The 21,137-nt window shown below is 42.1% G+C and overlaps 1 protein-coding gene across 13 annotated transcripts in view; it reads left to right on the top strand.

Annotated features, from left to right (window-relative positions):
- The window catches only part of C2PH14orf132 (chromosome 2p C14orf132 homolog), a 275,910-nt gene that overhangs the window by 101,693 nt on the left and 153,080 nt on the right, over positions 1-21,137 (top strand). For 5 of the 13 annotated variants that reach the window (XM_069644513.1, XM_069644509.1, XM_069644510.1 and 2 more), the window contains one exon: positions 25-102. The exons of 2 other annotated variants lie outside the window; for them this stretch is intronic. In XM_069644513.1, coding sequence (XP_069500614.1) covers positions 25-102 — 78 coding nt within the window. Of the gene's footprint in view, positions 1-24; positions 103-17,546; positions 17,644-17,934; positions 18,491-21,137 lie in introns of those variants that run through there. 6 more of the 13 variants (XR_011302028.1, XR_011302033.1, XR_011302030.1 and 3 more) reach the window with 4 other exon arrangements.

Here is a 21,137-nt window from a genome sequence, read left to right as displayed (position 1 = left end):
AAACATTGCTATCTCTTTCTACAGAGTGTTCTGCTACGAAAGATCGCCCTTTCTTCCTGGACAGGGGCATACTGGAATCCCTTTTTGCCTGTAGCTGAGAAGGTAGGTATGCTTAATTCCAATCTGTACCAGTGGTACTAGTAGGTGATACTCTATTAGAGGGCTTATTCTCACTTGACTCCTCCCTTTGCCCTTCCCCGAGGTCTACCCAGGTGATACCCGACTTGGGACCTGTAAGTAGCTGTTACTACGTGGCCAAACTGGAGTTTTCTTTCTTGGTCACTGGGCAATCCTGCTAGGCGTCCGATGACTTCTAGTCTTACTGGCTCACCTTTTATGAGGGACATGAGGATTCCTTGTACCATGGAATAATTTCTCCAAGCTTTTGCAAGCCCTAAACACATTGCTCCCTCTGCTCCCTGGGAGCTCAATATCTCCCCCCAGAATGGAGAGAAGTGCTGTAGTTGAAGGAGTGCCACTAGACTGAAGGTACAACCAACTATACACTGGTAGTTAACTATCACAGTGTTCCATGAGTGGATTATAACCTGTTGGCATTATGATTGCTAACACCCTCTGCCTCTGCTGAGGAGTGGCCTGAGGGTAGGCTGCTTCTAGCTGGCTTGGTTTGCTGGAATACCTTCTAGGGATTTCCTCCTGCCTTGTGGGGCAAGTGCTCAATAAGGATTTAAGGGTCTGGAATGGAAGTGTTCCTTCCTCCCCTGCTATTTTTGGTCTGGGTGCTTGTGGGGATTGTCAAGCACCCTTGAAACCAGTTCTGGTGGTCTACCTGCTTCAGGGCTACTTCAGGATACCCCCTAGCGTGTGTACTGTATTTGATCTAGATCCCTTCTAATGCATAGGGTTGAAAAAACATCACTTGGCTTGGTTCCAGGTGTCTTCATATATGTGAACAGGGTTTCCCCTGGAGATCCTCTAGGCACTGCCACTGTGAAGTTGGTGTTGACATCTCAAACACCTCTTTCTTGTAACTACCCAGTCCCTGTACTGCATCAGGTCACAGGAATAGTAACATCATCATGTGTGTTAGCCAGTTTACCTAGCTAGATAGCTTACTTGAAAAGACATTCTGCTCTTCACTAGAGTGTGTTAATGACTCTTAGCTAGATAGCTGTCAAGCGTACTTGCTTGAACAGTCACCCTGTTCTTCGCTAGAGTGTCTATTATTGTTTGTATCACCAGGCCTGTACCAACCCCGCCGCCCCTCTTCAGTAGCCAGCTGGGGAGAATATTATTAGGGTGTAGTAAAGGTGAGCAATGTCCCTTTGTGGTCCCAAAGTGATGTGATTTTTATCACCCCTCCCTCTGGAGCCTTCCCTCCTGTTGTAGGCATAGGGGTAGGGAAAAGCAAATACTTGTCACTGCGCATCAGTAATGAGAGCAGGGGATCAACAGCCTGCAGTGGGTGGCTGATACTCATTCATCAGCACAGGAGGGGTTTACCAATGTCATTATATTTGTATTAATAATCCACTGCTCATACCACCCAGTAACCCTTCATATGTGTATTAAAAGACGTATAACATACATATCACATCAATACAGAATGCATTTAGATAGATGCCCCCTCTTTAGGTTAATGTTCAAAAAGTTATCACTCAGTAATGAACACTCAATGGATGCTTCTTACACTCTCATGTAAAAAAGAAATCCTTTAATTATGAGAAATGTGTAATGAAGAAACATTGCCATTGTTGTCATTACTATCTATGCACAGCGCACTTGAAATGCAAAAAGTCATTAATGAAAAAGCTGAAATCATTGTCATTGCCTCTACCTCAAATCAAGACTAAGACTGATCAACATTCTCCAAGAAATTATAGTTACCTTAAAAACGAACTAACCGCATCACCAGGTCGTGATGGCCAACTTCACAAATCATGCTAGATAATCTAGCACCTGCCTCACCAAATCATGATAAGCAACCTCATAGAGGCATTTGCCAATAGACAGCGTCCTTTCTTTAGAGACTCAAAATGCTTCAAAATATCCAGAATTCAGCTTGGGGGCTCTAAAATCCAGTAAAAAAAGAGAGGGAGTTAACTCCGTCCCCCCAACTGGAAAGCCACTCTGCTCTCTCTCTCTCTCCTTTGAGCCATCTGCATTAGCCCCCCTGTCTTCCTGCTAGCTCTGCCGTCCCAAGCATCTGTCTGCAAGGCCTGAGCTTGTTCTATTTATACTGTTTGGGCGTTCCCTGTTCCACGCCCACAATCCCCAAAGTCCAGCACTGAAACTCTTTCTCAGCAAAAATATCAGCGGAAACGCATCGTTTTGTGTGTAAGCAAATAACCAGGACACAAGCATCATTTACCACTAGGAATCATTCCAACAAAAGTGTTCAGGGGACAGCGCACTTCTTGTGTAAATATCAGCCAAGGACGTAATCATTCGGCATTAGGAATAATTCCAACAAAGGTTTCTCTGGACAGCATCAATCGACCATGTAAACTATAGAAAATACTGCATTTTGAAGTTCTTTGCAGTGCCTTCTTATCTCTTTTTTAAAAATTATTAGTACATTTGACGGTCAGCCCAGAAATGCCTGGGCAGAAAGGAACTGCTTTGTTTATAATCTAGTTCAAGGTTACTTGGCTCTCTTCCCGGACTCTTGCACAGTAAAACCACCACGATGTACAGACAGATTTCTGTGGCAGCACTCACATTTACTGTATAGGCCCTGCCAATTGCATCATGGCTTAGGCCTATGGCTCTGAAATGCTGCATCAAGCATGGACAGACCTAGAAATTACATGTCACACCAAGTTGATGCCAAACTTGTACACCTGTTCTCTAAAATTGTTCAACCACTTGCGCTGCCTGGCAAAATGCCCTTGCATTCCACAATGTCTGCATCCCGCTGTTGCGGCTGGGCCCTCCTTTGCCCCAGTGACATGACTGCTACATCCACATTTGCTACAGGTATCCTTTGCCTTTTCACGCTCATCGTTCCTGCCTTTAGCAAATTTGTAAGCATGCAATTTTCTTGTACACAGCTTGTTCTCCCTCCTTGCACGCCTGCATATTCTCGCACAAGAACACTACTGCAATGTCCAGAAACACTTCTGTGGCAGCACTCGCATTTAATTAATAGGACCTGACAGTAGCATCATGGCTTAGGGCTATGGCTCTGAAAAGCTGCATCAAGCACGTCAGACATGGACATTGAATGTTACACCAAGTTGATGCCTTGAATGTTGTATGGGGTGTTCCCACACAGTTCTTCAGGGAATGCAGTTGTACTGTATAGTTGTCATGAGTCACGCAGTCATGGGTGTAGGGCACCTCATAGGGAGTTGGTATCCAATGCTTCTCTGCTTGATGCATGAGTTGTTTCTGCCGGCATGGGAATGTTCAGGATCCCATGCAGTATCCATGACATTAAGGGCCTCATTACACGGAAGGCGGTAATGGTTAACGGCCACCGTTAATGGTAACGGTGACCGTTAACCATTACCGCCTTACTACGAGGTCCCTTAGCGGGTTGGTGCTTTAACGCCTGCTTTTTGCAGGCGTTAAAAACCAACCCGCTAAGGGACCTCGGAGCTAATTACGGCACCGCAAAATTGCGGTGCCGTAATTAGCGCCTTCCCCATTCCCATAGAGCCCTATGGGGCAGAAATGGGAATGGGGAAGGGCAATGGCGGAAGGGGGATTTACCGCCCCACCAACCTTGGAATGGGGCGGTAAATCCCCTTTCCGCCAAGGCGGTGCCGGTAATTTACCGGCATGGTCCAGGGTGCTAATAGCACCCTGGATCACCGCCTTCCGTGTAATGAGGCCCTAAGTCTTTGTCGCATGCGATATTCCACAGAATGTTTTCTTGAGTACACTCAGGAAAATATAGGTAGATTCTGAAATGGCCTTTCATAGAGCTTATCTTGTTAGATTCAGTTCTGTCAGTTGCTCTGGCCATATGATGGCAGATCAGTCTGGAACACCTGTAGAGAGTGTGTCCAGGAAGTCTGTGATCCTCAGAAGTTCAAGCATTGCTTGTTCATCCTGTAAAGTTGGCAAGTCCTCTTAGATGATATGCACCATATGCACTACCACACCTCTTCAGTTTGTTGATTACCTGCTGCAATGCAATGAAGTTGTTGTCAGCTTTAAAATGGCTCATCTCGATGGGCAGTACCGCCAGTCCCTAGATATTTAGGAGAGTTTTCTTGGGTAGTTTCAGCTTCTTTCGCCTCCCTTTTGGCCCTTTTGTAGGTGACCTATCATATCTAGGATTGATGACCTGACTTTCCCTGTGTCTATTACAATACCAAACTCATGTAGAGGTTCTTCCTTTGCCATTAGTTGGCATGCTTTGCCTATGGAATTAGCATAGGTTTCTACAATGTTTTGTGAAACCCGAGCTGTGTAAGGCCCTATGCTTAAACCGTTGTGTCTTTTACGACATTCATTGCCTCCAAGATTCTGTGTGCTGGAATGCCTACTGCAATTTTAACATGCTCAGGCTTGCCTTCCTTTATTGCTATGTTACGCGGTTTAGTTGTCCACCAATAGCCGCCCTCCTTGGCATCCCAATCTGGATAGGCGGATCAACGGTTTGAACTGCACATTACCGCAAAGTGAGTGTGATTGAGAAAAAACATAAAATGTGGATTTCTACATGCTACATTTAGTGTGTCAGTTCCATGTACTAGCCAAGATTCACCCCCCATGACGTGTTAAGAGAGACTGTGTCTTGCCATGTTTTCTGTTATTGTGGCATAGAATATTTGATCATACACCACAAAAAGGTGTACAACACATAAACTGGCCATCTGTAGGCGGTGGGGGGATATGGGTCCATTTTGCGCTATACTTGCTCTCTTCACCTGTGGCTCTGGTACGTAAAGGAACTGTGTCTTAAACTCTGGTGGTGAGTTCAAAAGAGGAACAGGACAATGCTCCCAGAGGGTTTTGTCTAACCACTGCAAACATTTCCGCTTGTAGAAAAGGAAGGTGTCAAAATATTTCACAAAACATACTTGGCCTGCCATGTCATTTAGCCTTTTCTACATCGTCTTCAGGATCTAACAATGCTCCTTGAGCAAAAGCTTCTACCTTGGATCTCAACAGGTCCCTATAGGTGTCTGATGTGCATCATAGGGGTCACTAGCCTAAATTCATCTATCACCAATAGTGTATGTACCTAAAGTTGCATAATAGGCCCACGGTAGGGCAATTTTGGACCCGCCAGCACAAAGCCTAATTCTAGTGTGTATATGCTTATTTGTGTGAAAACTCCCCCCACATCGGCCTGCACCTCCCTCATATTCCCTCATATGTATTGGGTGTGGTGTACGTGCTGTATCTAAGGTTGAAATGTTAAACTGTCGGCTGATCATTGGGATTAAGAAATGATCCAAAATCAATGGACCTCATTACGAGTCCGACGGTAACCGTGCTGGTAAAACCAGCTGGTAGCCACCGGACCCGTAATGAATTACCGCCACCTGACTTGCCGGAAAAACTGGGGCATTACAGCCCCGGCGGTCCGGTAAGTCAGGCGGCAGCAACTGTTACTCCCCATTCCCATTTTAGTCCGATAGGACTCAATGGGAATGGGGAGGACGGAAGCACCGGCACTGTGTGTAACAGTGCCGGTGCTTCCGTCAAAGTCTGCGGGCAGGGGACCGTTCCGCCCGCCAGGTCAAAAATGCTCATCTTCACGATGGACCTCGCGTTTGGCTTTGTTTCTAGCCTTGTTTCTGGCTCTTCAATTACCGGAACAATAGATATATTTTCAGAGGTTTCTGGAGTTATTTTTAACTTCACATTCTCGTCTGTTAGTGCCTGCTTGTCAGGTTGTTCGAGATAGAGGGTCTCCTCCCTCGGGACCAGGGACGTAGCCATCTGGAGCAATCTTAAGGTCATTTTATCGAGTACTTTATTTAGGAGGCAGGGCTGGTAGGATTGCTGTTCTTGAGCCATTCACAGGAACTCTGTAGTGCGGTGCAAGTGCTTCTTTTTCATGGATCTTCTCTAGGACGTAGTCCCCAGATTTCAAGGCATTCTGGGACTTGTCTTTGTCTTGATGCTGTAATGCTTTTTTACCATTGATGGAGTCTCTTAGAAGATTTATGAGGAGCAGCTGGTCTGGTGAGAGAACTTACAAAAATTGTGTAAATCCGGCATATACATAGGAGCGCCAAACAGCAACTCATAAGGTGTTTTACCCTCACATTGAGAAAGGTGAGTTAGATTATTTATGCTACCTTGCATTATAGGTACGTGACTCACTCAATTGTCACCAGACGAAAGGATGCATTTAGCTATGGCTTGCTCCACTATCCCATTGGCTCTCTCCACAACACCATTAGCTTGTGGGCAAAACTGGTTTAGAGAACTGCAAAGTACAGCCCCACCTTGACAGGGCCTCTCTTAAGGCTTTCGCTAAAAAGGTTGGCCCATTTTCAGCTTGGAGTGATTTTGCTGCTGTCATAGTTACTAAGTACAGCAAACCCTTTATGCTCTCCTTACAGTCAGCTTTCTTCTGAAAGATTAGCCAAGTGAACCTTGTGCACAAATCCACCATGACCAACAAATATTTGTACTTGTTGATGGGTGTCAGTGGACCTATGTGGTCCATATACATTAATTCAAAAGGCACCTTGTTAGTGTGCTTACTAGTGGTTTGCGGGAATGGTCCACTGCTGTCTGTAAACATATTGGGCAATTTGCTATGTACTGTCGTACCTCTTTACTGAGACCTGGCCACCAGTATCTATCCTTCAAGAGTCATGTAGAAGCTGAACTCCCAAAGTGGATTGAGGCTACACTTGCATGTGCTGCAGACATACATTTTAATCTATCCTGCTTATTTGGTATCCATAGAAAGAAAAAGACAAAAAAAACACATGCACAAAAATACAGAATTTGTCAGTGCAAAAAATAACAACCCCTTGATCGACATTATTGGTATTAGGGGGTGGCAGGGGTGTCCCCGCTTCCCTACAAAGGAAAGCAGGACGCAAAACGTAAAAAAAGAAAAGGACCCTGCGGTGGAAGTTCCACCTCTCAATGGGATTTGAAACTCACAATGCAGGGTCTGTGTAGCAATGAAGGAGTACAGGTAAGTAGAGTGCCAGAGGCAAGTATGGATGTTTTAAGGGTTAGGGAGGTGGAGGGAGCAGGGATTGCGGGCTGTGGTAATGTGTGTGATTATTTCCTGTACGAAAACTTCAAATTCGTAATTTCTGGTTTCACATTTTATTCTAATCGGAATAATCGTGCATATCCGCTTATTTGATAGTACCCTGTCTACAGGGCCCCCATTTGACCTAGGTATAGTAACTATCACTGTATTCTCTTTTACAGCTTAGTTATAAGTAGTGTGGAACCCTTGAGGGTTAGGACTGTTAACATCTAGACATGCTTTGATGTCCTCCTCTATGTATGTGGCAAAGCATGTTAATACCGCTACCACCTTTTGTGCAGTCCGCTGTCTCGCAGACTGATCAGCAAGCATATTGCCTGCACTGTGCACAGAGTATGCATAACCCAGATGAGAGGTCTAGCCTTCTAGAGGTCCCATATTATTTGCCAAATTTGTTTTGACAATATGCCTTTAGTATCTCTGAATGAGTTGGCTTGCCACCATTGAAGATCAAAGTTATAACCTCTTACTACATAGTCTGAATCGGACACAATTAGAGTGGGCTTATGCAGATCAATTTGTTTTAGTACAAGAAGGAGGCCTTGTAATTCAATAACCTGAGCTGATGTATCCCCTAAGTGTTTTGCTTGTGTATTCTGGTGTTCAAACTCATTATTAAGGTTGAATCTCCCTTTTATAGCACGACAGGCAGCAGAATACTTAGAGCATGTCCCAATTGCTGGAACAGCACTTCCATCACAGTATAGTACGTTTGCAGACATCCAAAGCGGGATGTCTGGTACTTCTGCTTCTGGTTGTAGAGACCATTACAGATCAACCATTTATAGCTATTCTAGTTTATAGTGAGACCTATGTCTGGTGCTGTCTGCGTTGCTTCTGCACTATCATTTGTACAGCAGCCAGAATATTTTCTTCTAGAGAAAATTTGAACTCAGGAAATGTATAGACATGTGAATGGTACACTGTGGGTTTTGTCTCTCCATGGTTACATACTACATATGTAAGAGTTTTTGGACCAGGAAATAGTGTCATTTGTAAGTCCTTATTTGTGTTCCTGTCCTGAAGAGGACTACTTTGGTAGACATGGGGCAGGATGAGTGTGTGCTCTCCCTTCCAGTCTGTTGGGTGGACGTTGGGCTTCAACAAGTCATATAGTGGTTGCATAATGCTGCATAGTCTGCCACATATGATTGCCCAAAGTTAAAAAGGCCAAGTATGCCCTGCAATTTCTTAAGCGTACGTGGGCTTTGCAAGTGTGCACATTTCTCTAGGCATTGTGGAGCTAATCCCCTTCCCTCATCAGATAATGAAAACCCCAGAAATATGATTTCTCTATGGGCTAACTTAGACTTCCTGAAATTGAATATGTAGCCTTTAGCTGCTAGTGTACGTGTACTAATGATCAAGTCCACTTTCTCTAAGTGTTCATCTAAATTATCAATCATCTGTACAGTATAAGTCGTATAAATATGTCCAGCAGGTCTGTATGCCTTCTAAGAGGGATTGTATTCTACTAGAGAATAGCCCAGGACTGTTTTGTACCCCTGTGGGTCTAGCGAAGCATACTGTTTCCCCTAATAAATCTAACCCTAGTTGCATTACAGTCTTATATTTGTATCTCTGTTTGTTACCCAGGTGGTCTGAACTATGCATGGGCTGTACCAATCAATATGAACAATCTGGTGTGGATACAGGAATGTATGTCGTATTGTAGGGGCTTGCCTGTTTTATTATTACTCCTTGTTCCAATAATCGAGCCACAATTACTTTCAAATGTATTATAGCCTGTGTTTGATTGAATATTGTCTCTGAGGCTCTGGTGTTGCAAAGACTTGGCAATGTGTGTGGAGGGTAATCAATGTCATGTCCTACATGATTTTTGTATATCTGTACTGCACATAAAACGGGCCATGAGACTGCATAGGAGCTCACTACATTTTCCCCAACTCCATCTGAAAAAGCTGGTTTAACTACCGCTTCCCCCTCCTGGGCGTTCCTTAACATATAGCCTGTGCCAATTATGTTCTGCTTAAAGGCCATCTTGTGTTGTATGCAAATTAGGCCAAAATAGTGCTTCTATTACCCGTGGGTGTTTCCCTTCAAGGTGAATTGTAGATATATACATTTTATTGTCCTCAACCACTTCTCCTGTGGGAGTAATATCACACCTGTGGCCATTAATCCATTTGTGGCATCGTCGCCCCGGCATTTGAATGTATCAAGTGCTCCTTTGGCCTCTCTTATTGATAATAATCATTCATTGGTAAACATGTGTTATTCTTTAACTGACTCGCTTGGCGGCAGAGAGGCTGGACTCTTATCTCTTGTCGACCCTGTTGAAATGCTTAATGCAAATAGCTTTAGCTCATCGGTGCTGCGATTATCGAAAACGCCTGACTTGGCAATGAGTACTTTTGAACCTACTTCCAACATTCCACCTACTTGCCTAACAGAAATAGGGGACATTTCTGCTCTGGCCAAAATGACTTTTGATCTATGTATTAGCATAGCGGATTCACAAAAAGAGCAGATGTTTGCTTTAAGTCGCTTAGTTGATGTGGTTCTTTTAAATAGCGGTATGGATTCTCAGGGCAAGCTCATTAGCATTTTACATACAGCCATACCCCAAGCTCCACAATCTACGTCTATACAGGAAGAAGACTTAATAGTTTTGGAGTCTTTGGAAAACCGTGTACAAATGTATGCGCCCCAGACTGTTAATTCAATTGATGACTCCTGTCCTTTGAATATTGACGCATCTGAAGGAATGGAAACGGTAGCTCATAAACGTAAGAGATTAAAGAAACGATTACAAACGAAAAAAAGGAAAAGGCTGCGAAAGAGTCTATCCGCTGAATCAAATGTACAATGCGTTAATAACGTGGGTTCTTTGATCAACAATGGAGCTGGTGAGGAAGTTAAAAGGAGGGAATCACAGATTAAAAGTGGAGTGGAAAGCGTTAAAATGGGCATGAGCGAGATAAGCACTTGCTTTCCTGTTGAAACTCTAGACTCGATTAGAGGCCCCATGGATCAGTGGTTGAACAAAATGAATTCTACTGCGAACTTGAAAACCAAGGTTGGCAGTGTATCATCGAATTTGTTCAAACATGCGTGTGAGAGATCTCAACTCCAACTAGGGTCTAATATAGATACAAACCATGCCAATCCAGTGTCTGAAGCGCATGGGTCAGCTGCAAATGTTACTTTTGTGGCTAGACCTGGCCAACCAGTGCGTTTAAATAAAAACAATGTTTCTAAAATTAATATATTGGAACCTTTGGCTCCAAATGTTAGCCTGTTTGTAAATAGGAGCAGAGTGCTTTAAATTTTACATGGTATACCTCCTTTGCAAGTCATCACTTCAAATTACATTTCTGCCATTAAACTACCTAAAGTAGATAGACGCACTAACTGGGCGATTGTACATTTTACCTCTCCTTTGTTTACTATACACTAACTACTTATTATTTTATGCCCCTAGTTTTGAAAATATGGGGTTTGAGATAGTGCCCATTCAAACAATTGAGGCAGAGCTGGAAGCTGACCCGCCTTGGCACCTTAAGGGGCAGAATAACCTCAAAAAAGTCACATCTGGCCCTGGAAGAAATGTGCAACATCTCCAGTCAAATCTTGAGAATGTTAAGCTTCATAAAAGGACAGATGATTGGAGTTGGCTACGTGCGACTTTACATAATAAAAAATTTAAGTTGGAGTGTAGTGGTCACTCCGCTCTGGACAGATCCATCTCATTACTCACCTAGCGGATTTACCTAGGCACCTCAGAGAAAAGGCCACTTGCTCTCCAAAATTGGGAGATTCACTGCTACCATCCATGCTATATGTAGACGATTTGGTGCTGTTTGACCAAACTTCTTCAGGTATGGTGAATATGCTGAATGAGTTGTCCGCTTATGCCGCAGAGAATGAGCTGATTATAAACTTAGCCAAAACAAAGGTCATGGTGGTATCCAGCAAGAACATTAATAGGCCTTTATTAAAGACAGTACTGGGAGAATTGGAATATGTGGACCAGCATCTTTATTTGAGTCTGGAGATGGAATGTGACGGGACATATACACATATTATGGAGATGAAAACTAGAAAAGGTAAGGTTATTATTGCACAAGTATGCACATTCTCAGCTGGTGATGCTGGTTACTCGCTGGGAGGTGTGCTAATGATTTATAAGCAACGCTACTGCCCAATGATTCTATATGGGCTTGATGGGTAACTTACCTGGTTGAATAGCCTTGAGGGAATGTTTTGGCAGAGATGCTTAAGATTGCCTCAGTCGTTTCCCATGGAGTACCTTAGGATTGAACTGGGGCTACTCTCCCTACATGGAATGGCGTTAAGACGAAGGGGGAGCTTCATTTTAAATCGACACTGCACCCAGACTGCCCATTGTTGAATACATTGGGAGAGCACCATGAGACCGAAAAGTTTAGTCAAAGGTAATCCTTCAGAACTTTGAACGTGGAACTGTATGAAACTATTGGTTGGACTCATGATCTAGCACTGGTTTGGTGTTTTATTGCTACGAAATTTGTCTTTTGTTAAGAAACTTAAAAACTTGTATTGGGCCAATAATTATGCTAATGTCTCAAGGCTTAAATCATACGAGGCAGTTACTTTTTTGAAACCCCAATTTAAGAAAGCTCAACCTGATCTACATCTATATCCTGATCTGTCAGTCAGACAACTGTTACGAACCAATCACTTACCTTTTGTAGGCCGTAAAAGGTGCTCAACTTAGATTGACACGAGAAGAACGATTTTGCTGCATATGTAGACTGAGGCAGGTCCTGGAGACAGCAACACATATTTTTACAGTGTGTGTGGAGCTTGGCACAGTTTACATGTGTACGTTGGAGCACCTGATGCATAATTATGAGGGAATCCAAATCGGCTGAATGTTGGCACCATTTCCTAAACTCCAGACTCACTTCGGTCCAGATGGCCTTGTATCGCCTTTGGTGCATAGTTGAGAAGAGGCTAACCCCAGTTGGAGGATCGAAGTTAGTGATTGGTTTATATATTATGCTGCTGGCAGTATAAGCCTGGAATATGAAGAGAAATGTTATTTACTGTGAAAAATGATTTGTATTAGTTTTTAGCTTTTCGTTTTTTAGAAAAATAGTATATGTATATTTATTCAAATGTAGGATATTTCCTTATTTTGTATGTTTATGTGTATCTTTTTTTATATTTGTTTAAAGCTCGTAATATATATATCTATTGTTCATGAAATTCGTGAAAAGTTCAAATCGAACTAAAACGCAATAAAGAATAATAATAATTACTTTCTTGGAATTCTCTGGGCTTTCATTCATTTTTAAGATGTCAAGAGGTCCAGAAGATCTTATTTGGAGCTAATATATTCTGTTTACAAGACACATGGCTTACTTGGTCTTTCTATATAGGCGGCTATTCTTAAATTTTTCGAGCAGCTACTAAAAAGAAGATGGGTAGACCTATGGATGGCCTTCTAATTGGTGCTAGTTCTGAGTTCTCTATGGTTGGATACAGCTACAAAATGTGAATGCTATGGCGGTGTCCATCTCCTGTTTTAAGAGTTCTGATTTTTCTAAAGTACTTATTGTTAATTTATACGACCCTCCAGGTGGGCTTTTTACTTCTAGTATCCAAGAATATATCAACAAAATCTTTAAATTCTTGGTCACAGGCGGAGATGGGGCAATGTGTCATGATTGTTGGCGACTTCAATACAAGCTTTGGAGCTCTTGATAGTTTTCTGGCTTATTCGGAGCACATGAACATAGGTCTGAGCTCTTGGTTGACCTTTTTGGAGGGTTGGAACTGTATATTGCTGGATACAATAAAAAAGAACTCTGAGGATAAGATATGGCCAACCCATACATGGTTCAGAAACTTGCAATCCTCTCATATTGATTATTTGTGCGTTTCTCGCTCTTTGAAGATGATTTTTCAAGGATATATTCCTGTCCTTACTAATTTGATTAATCATATTGTATTTCTTTTTGAGATTAAATGAATGAATTGTCCTAGACCTAAGGTATTGTTGAAAGCAGTCGAGTATAATTCCCAGAAGACCGGACTATGTTGGTCAGGAAAAAATGTAGAAATATTCAACGCATATAATCTCATGATTATGACAAAGAGCTCAAAGTTTGAAATCGTCAGCATTATGTTGGACAAAATTAACTTGGCCTTGCAAAGCATTCATGATAAAAGTAGTAAGAGGATATATCTTAAGTCGTCATACTAATGCATGTGATTTACAAATCGTTGTGAGGAGAAAGTCCTTCAAAACAGAACCTAGACTAGCAAATCTAAAATTTTATAATAATGTTTTTGCCAAATCTAGAGCATTGGCAAATATTAAATGCAAATATAAAAACTGGATCAAACAACATAGCAGTCACAATATAATGCAAACTGGGCAATTATGTTTGAGGCTTTGAACTGCAATGATAGCTGGAAATTCTGGCAGTACGTGGATATGTACACTAAATCTAAAGAGAAAGCAGTGATAAATGCTGTGCCTGGATCTAGTTGGATGGAATACATTAAAACACTCTATTATAAGCAAGATTATATGATGGTTGATCAGGAAGACCCCCTTCTAATGATATCAACCAGTGATTTTGGTAATTGTAATAGGCCTTGGTTTGGGCTGTATGATAGATGTGAAATTATAGTAAAACTTAAGTTGTCCAGATCGCCTGGACCTGACTGCATTCCTAATGTTGCAATGAAGGCAGAGCCGCTCCTATGGACCGTGATTCTATATAGATTATTTAACCATATTTGCTTTACTAGCGTAATTCTACCCTCCTGCAAAAAGGCCACTATTGTACCTATTTTAAAAAAAGGCTTGGATCTGAATGATTACTGAGCCCCTACAGATGTGATGTCAAAATTGCTCTCCTTTTGTATACTCAAAAAGTGAAATGTTTGGTACAGACTAAGAAGATAATCCCCAATTAACAAACTGGTTTTAGAAAAAATATGAACCCAATGTTTAATATTTACACCTTAATTTACTTGATAAGAAACTCGTTGAATGGTCTTCTGCCCTGGGAATACTGATTTATAAAAGAGGTGAGAGAACAGGTCCCCTGAATTACCGACCAATTGCAATCCAAGATGCAGAAAGTAAGGTATTTGCCTCAATATTACTGAAGCTTGAGTTGTGGATTGCTGGCTCTCAGGTATTGGGCAAATGGCAGACAGGATTTAGGCGCCATTTAGGCACGCCTCTAAATGGTGTTATGGTGAATTGCTTACAACACCTAGCTTGGGGAGGGAAGTATGAATCAATCTTTGTTGCTTCTCTTGATCTCCGCTCTGCCTTTGATGCAGTTGATCGTAACATACTTTGGCTCAAGCTTCATACCTAGGGCATTCCTCCTGGTCTCCTTAAGCTTATTGTGGGACTCTACACCAATACCAATATAGAGGTTTGCCTCAATCACACTGGTGGTCTTTCTAGAACCATCGCCACTGCATGTGGGGTTTGTCAGGGGTGCGTACTGGCCTCCTGCCTATTTAATTTGTATCTTGCAGACATTGATGATTGCTTGAAATCTGCTATATTTGTTTCACCTAAATTGTGTCACCTAAGACTACGATCCATGGTGTATGCCAATGATTTCTTATTTGATTGTACTGCAGGTGGCCTTCAGCGCCTGATGACCTCTTTTGGCAGTTATATTGAAGCTCACTCTTTGAGGGTCAATCCAGAAAAGACAAAAATGAATCAATTTATCAAACTTAAGATCAAGAGGTCATATCGCTGGAAGATATGAGATGTAAAAATTAACACTGTAACTTCAATTACCTATTTAGGTTTTTTGATTCATTCAAAGCCCTGAATAGGCAATTTAAGACAGTGGTACAAAGATCGTATTCATGCTCTCTCCTCCCAATTAGTAAGGGTTGATCAAAAATATTGCAAATTCTCTTTGAAACCCGCAATAATATTTTATGATGGATAACTTGTACCAAAGTTACTCAATGGCATTGAAACTTATTCTCCCAGTGTGATTAATTGTTTACCGGCTCTTGAGGCACTCTTTTGGAGAAGAACACTAAGACTTCCGAACTCTCTGCCAATCATTGCCATACTGTATGAAATTGGTATTGTTTCATTACAGGCAAGAACAGATTGTAGAATTCTATCGTTATTCCGGAAGATATTGTGCCCGACTAAGGGATTTTTTGTGTAGACTTTAATCAAATTCTTCAGGTTAAAGGATGTGCCTGGATTTGTTCCATCTCAGAAAGATGTATTACTAATCTATATGCTATCAATTGTTCCATTGAACATTTGGTGCATACTCCTCAAAAGGTAAAGTATCTTTGTACAACCATGTTTGGATCAAAACAATGGATTCTATGCACTCTTATTCGTCATTGAGTCATTTGTGCACTGACTAAAAGAAGTTGGGCATCATAGCACCTTTTCTAAGTATTTACCCGGACAAATTAACATGGGCCATCTTTTTACGATTTCGATGGAACCTGTTGCTCACCAAACAAATCATTTCCAGGTAGTGTATCATATCCTCCGAACAGGTTACATGTCGCTTCTGTAATACACCAGATTCATGTGAATCTCTTAGGCACTGTGTAACTGAATGCTTGCCTCTGGGGGTTGCTCGGCGGCTCTGGTTTGGGAAATGTTTGTCAACAATTTCCCTTGTTGGAACTGAGCGATTTTGGCATCCATGTTTGGCTGGGTGGACAACCTCCATTGTAATTGCTGTAGTTGAATTTATAAAATCATTGAAACAACATCCTTGAGGAGCATCATCGAGTAAAACCAAGAAACTTCATCACTTCGCCCCCCCAAAGCACCCAAGGTATGGTGACGAGGAAGAGCGTCTTTCATACTCAAGGGTCATCCAAGCGTCCCACATTCATCTTGGATCCTGTTGTCCTGTGGCTTCCCGGGTACCTTGGGGTGGTGGGATCTGTAGAAACAAAAGCAGCCAATTACTGAACATATAAGGTCTGGGCATTGTTTTAAAAGCAAAGTGCAACTTACCTTTTTCTTACAGGTTTCCCAGGTGGGGGGATCCTCACACAGTACTTCATTTTTTTTCTCAAAGAAAGCATTCTGCCAATGTTCTAAGGGTTCAATGTAATTTTGCTGACAGGAATTCCCTCGAAGTAATTTGCTCTGTGGGAATTATGCTGACAAAACTCATTGTTTGTTCAAAACTCCCTTTTCTCTACACTAATCACACTTTCCCAAGCCCCTCCCCACCCCTTATCCTCGCTATTTTTTTCAATTAGTTTTTGGCAGAATTCTTTCGAAGTAGTATACTTCGAAAGAATTCCTGTCAGCAAAAGAACGGCATACCATTGTTACTATTGTCTAAATTTTTACTTTCATGTCTGACTGTACCCCCCAAACGTTTATTTGGGATTTCTCATGGGAATAAAAGAGAAGCCTTTTTATAAGACGTTGAAGTCTTTTTCGGACAACACTCTTTCTGAAATATTGAATACAGCTCTTGGTGTTTCTAGCATCTGTAAGCCCTCTTCCATATTTCGAAGAAGCTTGGTATCGGTGGAGCCCCTTGGTCTAGGGGGAAAGGGAGGTACATCCATTTCTCCCAGTTTACATTGTTTCCATACCAAATATGAACAGTTGATCAACAACTGTGTAATTTTTGAAAATGTTATTATTTAGATTTCAAAACACTATTATACAAGTGGCACGATGCTGTGGAGATGTTTTGTAACCCTATAGATGGCAGGCATCACATATGTGCATATCGCGTTGGGCAAGTCCATTTATCTGCATACTTTACATATGGTGGAGCTCACGGACAAACTTAGACAAACAGCGAGAACGTTTATGTCCGTGTGTACCCGTAGGTTAAGTCCTTCTGTAATCTCTGAGTCACTTTGTTTATAAACACCAGAGATAGAGGTAGGACTACGGTTGCGGCTTCAAATGGAAATGAACACACGCTATGCACGGGCATGCTAAGAAAAGGTTATGCGAAGGTAAGGAAATCTGTGTGGCTAGATTTGGTTGTGTCATTATGGAACAACGGCTATTTACCAAAATATCGAAAAGTGCAGGGATGTTCTGGCACAGAGACATAAATACAATGCTCTATATTTCTCTTTAGAAATGGAGGCGTTTCTCTAATGCCACAGGGCGGGACAACTAATGCATTGTGCATGTACAATTTTGAAGTTGTTGCCAAAGTGCTTCTGTGATAATTTATACCAGATAGGAAGATAGATTAACACCAGGACAGTGATTGGATGTGTGTAGCAATGTTTAAATATATATGAGCTAGAATTAGAGCCCGAGAGACACAGTAAAGAGGTAGATCGTTTTTTCAGTAATGCACTGCACCCAACAGGGTACTGAAAATAGAACATCTACCCACTCTCTCTATTACAGATGGTGGTTTTTCAGTAACCCGTTGCTCTTGTGAAGATAATGGCCCTTGGAATGTCTGGGTGTACATTCAAACCTGCCTAATGAAAAGATATGAGAGGTATGTAACCTGTCGCACTGATACTTGACAGTATTGCATGACACCACGAGTACCAATTCAAGGAGGGTGAATTTGTATTCCCTCTTTGTTTGGTTTTTGTTTGCAAAATTGATGAGCTACACTGACCCCAATTCAGGGTAGAGTTTCACCCAATTGGGCATTCAACAGATGCACTAATGGTATGTTGTTTGCTATATACACACATATAGGAGCTATTGACAGATGTTGATGGTCTATGGACAGTCTGATTTTACGGAATATTTTAACATGTTTTATGTATATCTTTCTTAGATCATATTAAAGACTATACTTGAAGGTGTCCTTGAAGATTTTAAACCCTTTTGGTTAATGACAGTCCAGTCCTGAGGAAGACGGGCATCAAGGCTATTGCAGCCCTAGATGTCGCTTGGTTGAAACTAAGAAAAGGGAAGTTTTATACTAAAACTAGAGGAGACAAATGTACCTCTGAACAACCTTTAGTTGACAAATGACTGTTGTGTATGTATTTTGCGACAAGTGATTGTAGACAAAATGACTGTTTTGTATGAATTTTGTGATAACGCATAGTATGCATTTTTAGGCATTTACCGGCACTCAAAGGTGTAGGCTTTGCAGATAGGGATCTGTGCATTATGAAAGATATAATCTCCAATACTAAATGAACAGTGTAAATCTAATTGCACTTTGCACTTTATACCTTTACTGTATCTTCTATACAATCCCTGGTATCACTACTTGCCCTAAATGCCAAACAAGTGTGAAAGATTTTTTAGATTATTTTCATTTATTAGGTAGGTAATGTTAAATTATGTTGTTTTTGTAAAAATAAAATTTTATTTTCGCCCAACTTTCTGATTTGATCTTTCAACCTCTGTCTAAGCCCTTTTTCAGTAAAATAAATATTTTATGTGATTATCTCGTGAGACACCATGCTTGTATTTTCCATGTGGATTCCTATGGAGCCTGCAAAAATCCAGTGGACTCCATAGAAATCAATTGTAAACGCTGCTTTCCATGCATACATGGTAGGCAGCATTTACTTCATTCTCACGGCAGAGTGGAGAAGGGCAGGGTACAAGCCTGTGCGCCACCTTTTTGCCCTCCCCTTTTGCACTTCTCTGTGCAAATGAGGTAAATAATTATGTGAAAGTGTAAACGTGACAGGTCCTCACTGCCTCATTCCTTATGAAATTAATAGAAAATATTGAGTTGATATTTAAAAGGTGAGTTCATTCCCAAAGAACATGGCCACCATTTTGTAATGGAAAGAATACAATTAAAAATAAAATGGGGTTTTCCCATGTTGCCTCCTGCTACAAGTTTTAGGGCCTTGCAGCTGTCAGACATCCTAAAGGGATGTTGGAAGCACTTTTTCCTTACAGTTAGAAAACGTCTGACCAAATTCTGACTTATGTTTTCAGCAATCTTACAAAAATGCAACCAAAGGCAGCAGTATTTTCTTTTGTATCCAATGCAGTCTTTCCTTTTGCTCATATCATGGGTGGACTGGCTGCCTATAGGGAACTCTAGAAATGTCCCGGTAGGCCTCTGCACCCTGGGCCTCTTTTGTGTGGTAACCTATTTTACTTCCAAATGATATAGTAGGAAAACAATTGGTCTTGGTGAAAATATGTAATATGGGGTCACTTTGAAAATTATTTCCAGGGCCTCTTTTGCTTCCCAGACCACCCCTGCTCATGGTGTGTCCTTTGCAGTTGGATTATGCGGAGATATTGGGCAATAAGAACACTAAACTGCCATCTGGTGGCACTGAGCCTCACTGGATGGTTTAGGACTGCAGCCAAATGAGCTCCACAGTCACCATTAAGTGATGAGCACATGACACTGCCCCAGTTAACAATGTAAAACCTGCCTTCTGTTACAGCGGTGGGATTGATCCAGAAAATTAATCCATTTTATATGTAGCTTGGCTTTTAATCTCATCCAGACTGTTTTTTTTATTTTTTTTTAACAGAAGCTGAATGCGCATTAAACCTAAAGCCCCTGGTAATGTAACTTGCGCAGATGTCAGAGAGAAGGCAAAGGTCATGGGATTGGCCTCCATTTTCCCAGTCAGCTCACGTCCTCCGAGCTGTCTCAACTCTTACCGAAAAAGATGTTTGCTCTGGGTACATCTTTCTGGTCAATGTGTTTACATCTGGTCAGGTCACTTAGCCCTTCCAAGATCGCTTGCCATTTAACCAATCAGCTCTAAAGTTCAGAGGTTCCACCTTCAGTAAGTGTGAAACTTGGAGTATGGCATGTATGGGGCCCTCTTCCCTGAGGTGCACTCACACGTTGTTCCTAGCTTTAGCTCTCTTCTTTGAGGCAATGGAGGTGGAAACCTGTTATCCAGGGAGGCACGGGATGCTGTGGAGGCCTGTGCTACTGGTGCCCTCAGTCCTGCCGGAGTCTGTGCCAGCAAGCAAGTAAACCAGCAGAAGACAGGTGACCGAGAGGAAGTGCTATCACCTGCAGATGTATTAATCTCTGCCATCCCCGCCCCTCCTTTTATTTTGATGGTGTGCTCTGGAGAGCAGTGTCCGAGTATTTAGTGGAAACAGTTAAAGTACATGGAAACAGAAGACGCACTAAAAGTACATGTGACCTTCATGGACTAGGGATACTTGATGGCATTTCACTATGAAACAGCCAAGGCAAGTGTATGTTCTTGCTCCTGGAAACTGGCTCAAGACATTATCGAGGGAGCATCCCTTTGCTATGTTGGATGTTCCTGCGCATATCGTGGCACTGCCCGTTATATGGTGGTTGGACCTGCCTATATGGTGTATTGTGAGTACATGGCAGTGTTTAATTTGTGGAGGTGTTTGCCAGGACTCAGCCCCTGCAATTACTGTTGAGCCCCAGCACTTATTGTCATAAACTCAGTCTGATTATGATGTGGTGTTTTGGAAACGTTATCATTTTGTCAGTTAGTAGTAGCCACACAACAAGCAGCAAGAGTGTGCACTGGCCATGTGTCTGCATACTGGGCTGGATTAATGAACCTGATGACCCTCACTGACGTGGCAGTGCTAGTTATCCATTATCATGTATACAAATGAGTTAGAAGTTGGGCGCCTGTGCTGTTCCCGCCCTCACACTGCTACCGTCGTTCTGCCTGACGTTTGTGTCGCTGCTACTTTAATAACCAGAATAATTGCCACAGCAGGGTGGGCTGAACTGCTAAGTCATGTCCCCTCTGCACAGGATCACAAGCATCCCCAGACATATGTTGGCCTCCTTGGGCGTCCTCAATGAAGAGTAGCTTGGGTCTCTTCGCCCAGCATGCTCTGGACCCATGTCTGGGCATACTCGTTCCACGCTGTCCTCCACGCTGCCCGCCCGGGTATGTCACAAGAATACTAGAAAAAATATGGGGCCTGCCACTTATTTTTTTACAAACTAAGCACTGGTACATGGGCCTATCATGAAAGTAACTGATAGACTACCAGAGTAACAGGGCATATAATTGATAAATTATCACAGTAGCT

This window comes from Ambystoma mexicanum, chromosome 2p (assembly GCF_040938575.1).
Source record: "Ambystoma mexicanum isolate Mex_15411 chromosome 2p, UKY_AmexF1_1, whole genome shotgun sequence".
In the NCBI taxonomy this organism is placed as follows: Eukaryota; Metazoa; Chordata; class Amphibia; order Caudata; family Ambystomatidae; genus Ambystoma; species Ambystoma mexicanum.
This window is presented reverse-complemented; position numbering and strand designations above follow the sequence as displayed.